Genomic DNA, 7,161 nt, shown 5'->3' with positions numbered 1-7,161 from the left:
AATTAAAGGCCCTTTTAAATTAATTAATTAATTTATTTATTTATTTTATGTGTATCCATGTATTGCCTGCATGTGGATAAGTGCACCCGTGTCATGCAATGCCCTCAGAAGACAGAAGAGGCTGTTGGATCCCCTGGAACTGGAGTTACAGGCAGTTATTAGTTGCTGTGTGGGTGCTGGGATTCAAACCTGGGTCTTCTGCAAGAAAAGTCAGTGTTCTTAACCACTGAGCCGTCTCTCCAATCCCCCTAGTCAGATTTTTATTCAGTACAAAATTATGTGGTTTGGTGGTTAATGAATTATCTCTTAATCATATAAAATGAAATCATGAATTTTGGTGACGTGCTTCCTGCCCTTCCCCATTCCAGTCCTTTTCCCTCCCTCTTTTCTTCCTGAGATGGATGTTTTGCTGTGTTGCATAGGCTGACTTCGAGTCACATCTGTGACTATACACACATCAAGGTGACTGACTACATTGAGGTCTTTCTGAAGCACATGTCACCTTTATATTTTATTTGCATTTCACATTACCTGAAAAAATTTGTAAGTATTTTTTAAGAATCTTTAAATTCTACTGTGTCATATTTGTTATTTGATTAATATTGTGCTTAAGGAGCTGAAGAGATGGCTCAGTGGTAAAGAATAATGGCTGCTATTGCAGAGGACTTGGGTTCCATTCCCAAGACCCATATTACAGCAAACAATTGTTGGTAATTCCAGTTCCAGGGAATCCAATGCCTTCTTCTGACCTCCGAAGCCATTACACACACATGTGCAGTTACATACATGCAGGAAATCCACTCATATACATAAAATAAAAATAAGTATAATATTATTTTTGATTGTGCTTGAATAAACTTCTTGTAGCAGTGTATACATTATTTCTTCTGAAAGCACATAGAATGGGCTTTTTTTCCCACTTAACAAGTTGTGACAACATGTGTGTCTTTGGGGTCACAGGGAGTGATCCTTCATAGTTATCTCTTTAAATTTTGAATAGAATAATAGACTTTCAGAATGAGAACAATTCATAATGTGCCATAGGGTTTGTATAAATTATTTATGCAAGGTGATTTACCATTTATGTTCATGCCCATGCCATCTATACCAAATGTTAAATTTCCTCATGCTGTCTATACTTCAACATTGTGAGCAGTATTTGCTAAGGACATGCAGACTCTTGCATGCTAATTGCCCTGTTTCATACATCAGTTGGTCAAACTTTCTTAAGACAGGACGTAGAGATGGGGTAGAGCAGCAGCAACTCCTGTGCTCTGTGCACAGTAGTGAGAGGAGTGTCCCTCCAGTGCTCTTCTTTCCAAAGCACTCAAAGCTTGTATAAGAACTTCTGTGTCATGGAAGAAAATGTGTCGATAGCACAGAATTGGTTGAGCATTTGATCAAATGAGTTTATGGAATGTTTAGGATTCTGTGACATTTGAGGATGTTGCCATGAACTTCACTCAGGAAGAGTGGGCTTTGCTGGATCCTTCTCAGAAGACTCTCTACATTGATGTGATGCTGGAAACCTGCAGGAACCTCACTTTTATAGGTAAGAATATCATCCTCTCTTCCCTTAGGTTGCTAAGGAACAAGTTTCTTGGAGGTGATGCTCTTCTCTGCTTTGGAATATTGAAAGGGAAGAATGTGGTGTATAAATCAGGCATGGTTCATAGAGGCTAAAGCTACAAAGTAAGTTTTCAGTAACTTCTAATTCATCAAAATTTTCTTCAACTCCATTTTAGGAAACAATTGTGAAGATGAGGATGTTAAAGACCATTGTAAACATTCTGGAAAAAATCTAAGGTAACTTGAAAACATTCGAAGGAAATTTCCTTTGAAGAAATTTTGAAAGATGTCTGTTTATATTATTATTTTCTTGTGTTCGTGCTCATGTGTGTGTGTGTGTGTGTGTTTGTCTTTCAAACCTGTGTGCATGTGCTCAAGGACGTCTGAAGAAGTGCTCATGGAGCTGGAATTACAAGAGGTTATAGGCTACCTCTCTTGGGTGCTGGCAACCAAACTCTGGTTCTCTAGAAGAGCAGCAACTGTGCTTAACTGCTGAGCCTGCTCTCCAGCCTCCCATTAGTAGTATTTTTATGGGAGCATTTATGAATAAACAAACAGTAAGCACAACTTTTTTTTTTTTTAATCCTTAGAAAATGTAACATATACATCAATGTAAGAATCCTATTCAGTGTTTGCAGGGCATGTCACATGCAGACAGTATTAGGATCTCATGTTAACAAATGTCATTCTTTTTATCATGGCTCTGTGGGAATTACATTGTAGAATTATCTATCGACTTACTTTCCAACCATTCAGCCATGGCAGAAAACATACTTTACCTAATTTTGGGAAGAGTATGTAACCTACACTTTGTAATAAATAGCAGTAAATTCACATTTACTAATATAATTGTCATTTTCACAGAAGTTTCATGTTCGAGACGTTCTGTGAGCATAACAAAGATCTTCAGGATGGAGAGACTTTGACTTGGATAGCAAATGCCAATATGATCCTGAAAGTGTACAGTGACCTAACACCATGTGAAAGCAATGTGTATGGGAAGGTTTCCATGTGTCATCCACCCTTTAATAACCATCCTACCTCTTACTCTCAGTATAAATCTCATGAGCATGAGGAGTATGGAAACAAGCTGCAGAACTCTAATTCTCTCACAAGCTGTCAAAGACATATGAGAACTCACACTGTGAATGGACCTCTGGAACATAAGACATGTTTCAATCTTTTTGATCTCCAAAGTTTGTTGGTAATAGATCAGGAAACACACAGTGCAAAAACAGTACACCAATTCGAAGAATATAGAAAGGCCTCTGCTTGTGAGAGTTCACTTCACACATCTCGAGGAACTCAAACTGTCAGAAAGCATTATCAGTGTAATATATGTGGGAAAAAGCTGCGTTCTTCCATTTCTCTTCAAGGACATCAAAGAATTCATAGTGGTGAAAAACCCTATGTATGTAAACAATGTGGTAAGGCCTTTACATTTTCTACAAGCTTACAGTTTCATGAAAGAATGCATACTGGAGAAAAACCGTATGAATGTAAACAATGTGGTAAAGCCTTTAGATGTAACAGTCATCTTAAAAGTCATGAAAAAATACGTACTAGAGAAAAACCCTATTCATGTAAACAATGTGTTAAAACATTTAGAAATCACAGTCGTCGTCTTCAAAGCCATGAAAAAATGCATACTGAAGAGAAAACCTATACATGTAAAGAATGTGGTAAAGCCTTTACACAACACAAGTACCTTCGGGTACACGAAAAAATTCATAATGGAGAAAAACCATATGAATGTAAAGAATGTGATAAAGCCTTTAAATATAAAAGTTCTCTTCAGTTACATGAAAAACTTCATTCTGGAGAAAAACCATATGCATGTAAACAATGTGGTAAAGCCTTTAGATGTAGTAAGCATCTTCGAAGACATGAAAAAACACACACTGGAGAGAAACCCTATGCATGTAAACAATGTGGTAAAGCCTTTACACAACACAAGTACCTTCGGGTACACGAAAAAATTCATAATGGAGAAAAACCATCTGAATGTAAAGAATGTGATAAAGCCTTTAAATCTAAAAGTTCTCTTCAGTTACATGAAAAACTTCATACTGGAGAAAAACCATATGCATGTAAACTATGTGGTAAAGCCTTTACACAACACAAGTACCTTCGGGTACACGAAAAAATTCATAATGGAGAAAAACCATCTGAATGTAAAGAATGTGATAAAGCCTTTAAATCTAAAAGTTCTCTTCAGTTACATGAAAAACTTCATCCTGGAGAAAAACCATATGCATGTAAACTATGTGGTAAAGCCTTTACACAACACAAGTACCTTCGGGTACACGAAAAAATTCATAATGGAGAAAAACCATCTGAATGTAAAGAATGTGATAAAGCCTTTAAATATAAAAGTTCTCTTCGGTTACATGAAAGAAGACATAGTGGAGAAAAACTATATGCATGTAAACAATGTGGTAAAGCATTTATATGTAATAAGTATCTTCAACGTCATGAAAAAACACATACTGGAGAGAAACCTTATGAATGTAAACAATGTGGTAAAGCCTTTACCTGTCGCAGATATCTTCAGTTACATGAAAGAAGACATACTGGAGAAAAACCTTATGAATGTAAACAATGCGGTAAAGCCTTTAGCTGTCGCAGAAATCTTCAGTTACATGAAAGAAGACATACTGGAGAAAAACCTTATGAATGTAAACAATGTGGTAAAGCTTTTAGACGTCACAGTTATCTTCAGTTACATGAAAAAATTCATACTGGAGAAAAACCCTATGAATGTAAGCAATGTGGTAAAGCGTTTAGATGGCACAGTTACCTTCACTTCCATGAAAGAATTCATACTGGAGAAAAGCCATATGAGTGTAAGCAATGTGGTAAACCTTTTAGATGTCACAGGTACCTTCAGTTGCATGAAAAACTTCATACTGGAGAAAAACCATATGAATGTAAGCAATGTGGTAAAGCATTTAGATGGCACAGTTACCTTCAACTGCATGAAAAAATTCATACTGGAGAAAAACCGTATGAATGTAAGCAATGTGGTAAAGCCTTTAGACAGTCCAGTCACATTCATGTACATGGAAAAGTTCATACTGGAGAACAACCATATGAATAAATGATGTGGAAAAGCCTTTAGATATCACAGCTGTCTTCAGTTACATGAAAAAATTCATACTGGAGAAAAGACCTATGAATGTAAACAATGTGGTAAAGATGTCAGATATTACAGTAAGGTTCAAAGACATGAGAAGTTCATAACAAAGCCCTGTGAATAGAACAGTGTGGAAAAGCCTTTAGACATCACAGTCTTCTTTACATGAAAGAATTCATATTTTAGCAAACTTACGAATGCAAACAGGGTGGTAAGACCCTTAGATGTCATAGTTACCTTCCTTTATCTGTAAATTCATGTTAGACCAAAACCCAATGAGTGAAAGCAATATGATTCCTAAATATGGTACATTTATCTTAAATTACATGAAAAAATTCATACTGAAAACCTTTACATTTCATAGTTCCTCATAATTACAAGAGGAAATTAATTGTGGCAAAGAACCCTGTGAATGTGAACAATGCCTATAGCTCTCAACTTCTTAAATTGCATGGCAGAGTAGTTTCACACCACAGTGTTCTTTCAATGTCAAATAACCCATTGGAGAAAATTCCTAAAAATGCACAATCCAAGTGTTGTTAATGTTTTGTATGTGTTCAGTTATGGATAAGAACTCACTCTCAAACCTCTAAGAACATAAAGAACAGGGGCAAGGATCAAGCTGTCACAGTTTCCAAGAGCAGCAGTGTTGAGTGAGCTTTTTCATAAGGATACCTGAGCAAATGTCTACTCATCTGAGATCAGAAACTAATGACAAAAAAGTAATTCTGCCAAAGTCCAATTAAGTGAACTGAAGATTGTACTGGGGTTACTTCCAGGAGCATGGGCAAGCACAGACAGCTGGATCACCAAAAAGCCCATCCAGCCTGAGTGATTTGTGCACAACTGGTGGAGCTTGGTTAGTTGGGGAATTTCTTTTCATGTTTACTACTCCTATAACGTTGTGGAGTGGCTTTGGGAGTCTTGTAAATTTGAACATTCCAGAACATGTGTTTGCTTCTTGAGTTTCCTGCCTCCCTTGGAAAGGGACTATGTTAATTCAGAGAAAATTGCTCCACAACAGTCCCCCCCTTCCTCTGGCTCTTACTTTTAAAAAAATATTTTTAGATCATTAGGGTTGGATGGGTGTAGATATAAATGTGCATCAATGGCTAACATTGAGCCACTACAACAGACTGCTACTCACTTTCTCTCAGGGTCTTCATCATTGGTAGTGAATCTTTGTGGTGTACCATCCATTGTGAAAAGAAATTTCCTTCCATGAAGAATTGCAGCTGACAGTAGCAGTGATTTGTTAGGCACAAACTGAAATGTTAAGGCAACTTGAGAGGCACATTACATCCACCTAACAAAACAATAGCAATTGCTTCCCTACTGATGCCTGTGACCACTCTGGCCACAAATTTTGTTCCTAGCTTACAATATCAGGCACAAATTTTTTCATGTGGAGTGGACTGCAATTCCTATCTGAAAGCTGCTTGTTGTACTCAAAGAGTAGTTGTGCCACTGTTGCACCAGAGGCATATTCTGCCTGTCCTGTTGGTACTGGAGCACACAGTGTTTATAGCTGAGAAGCATCATTGGTGACAATTCTCCCTCACCAATCTACATTGCACCTGGCATCATGCAAGCCAGCTAGTATGGAGGAACCTTCCACTTTATTCCAGCATTATTTCTACATGTCCTGCAACCTGAGCATGTGATGTCTTGAGCAGTAGGGTCTTACCATCTAGTTTCACATGTAACCAACAGTAGTGGCAATAGCCTTCATGGTTTCTGGAACTTATATACACCTCCCTCTGCCTTCTATGTACTGGTGCCAAAGGCCTATGCCAACACACCTTGCTACTAATAACCCATTAAAAAAAAATCTTGCCCCAGTAGGTTTGTGAGGTAAGAGGACATACATTCCTCACTTACCTTGAGATGCTTGGAAGAGGCCTGTGGCAGTGTCCAGACTTGTGAGGGTATATTTGTATCTATCACTAATAGTCATGGGTACTATATGGTGTTTTTGCCAGTACATAAGGGATTTATTGGCTTACTTATGTGTGCTGTCATAATATCTAGATGTAGTTTTGATTGTGACAGGAAAAAATGTGATTGACACCTAAATAAAGATGTCTGAGGAAAAAACAATGCTTCCTGCCTTCATATATTTTCTTTCTGCAGTGTGCCTACTCCTGTGGCTGCTGCTGTTGCTGCTGCAATCCTCCAGTGAGAGATTACAGCTCCATTAGCCTTCCAAATTGAACTCTGTTCAATTTCCAGATCTTCTCTGCCAGAATGCAATGTTAGGGTCCGTGACTTGGTGGGTCTCTTCAGGAGAACAAATGCACGAGTATGGAGATGCAAAAATCAAGCAGAGTTTTATTAAACCAGCTTGCTGGGGCCGACCATCCTTCCAAGACATGCAGGTCTGGTTAGAGCGATCGACTCCGAGGCAATTTCAGGTAAAGATTATATAGGCTCCCACAACCATTACACAAAAGCCC

At 37.8% G+C, this 7,161-nt stretch overlaps 1 protein-coding gene across 1 annotated transcript in view; it reads left to right on the top strand.

The window, feature by feature from the left end:
* Positions 1 to 6,802, top strand: part of LOC103742605 (zinc finger protein 709-like) — a 20,179-nt gene extending 13,377 nt beyond the window's left edge. The window contains exons 2-5 of the mRNA XM_029568585.1: positions 1,426 to 1,552; positions 1,746 to 1,806; positions 2,434 to 3,770; positions 3,939 to 6,802. Of these exons, the coding sequence (XP_029424445.1) occupies positions 1,453 to 1,552; positions 1,746 to 1,806; positions 2,434 to 3,770; positions 3,939 to 4,669 (2,229 nt within the window). The 5' untranslated portion in view covers positions 1,426 to 1,452 and the 3' untranslated portion in view covers positions 4,670 to 6,802. The remainder of the gene's footprint in view (positions 1 to 1,425; positions 1,553 to 1,745; positions 1,807 to 2,433; positions 3,771 to 3,938) is intronic.
* The last annotated feature ends 359 nt before the right edge of the window (positions 6,803 to 7,161 follow it).

Source organism: Nannospalax galili, unplaced genomic scaffold, assembly GCF_000622305.1.
Source record: "Nannospalax galili isolate Female #2095 unplaced genomic scaffold, S.galili_v1.0 scaffold2162, whole genome shotgun sequence".
In the NCBI taxonomy this organism is placed as follows: Eukaryota; Metazoa; Chordata; class Mammalia; order Rodentia; family Spalacidae; genus Nannospalax; species Nannospalax galili.
Note: the sequence above shows the minus strand (reverse complement) of the source record. Positions and strands in the feature narration are given on the sequence as shown.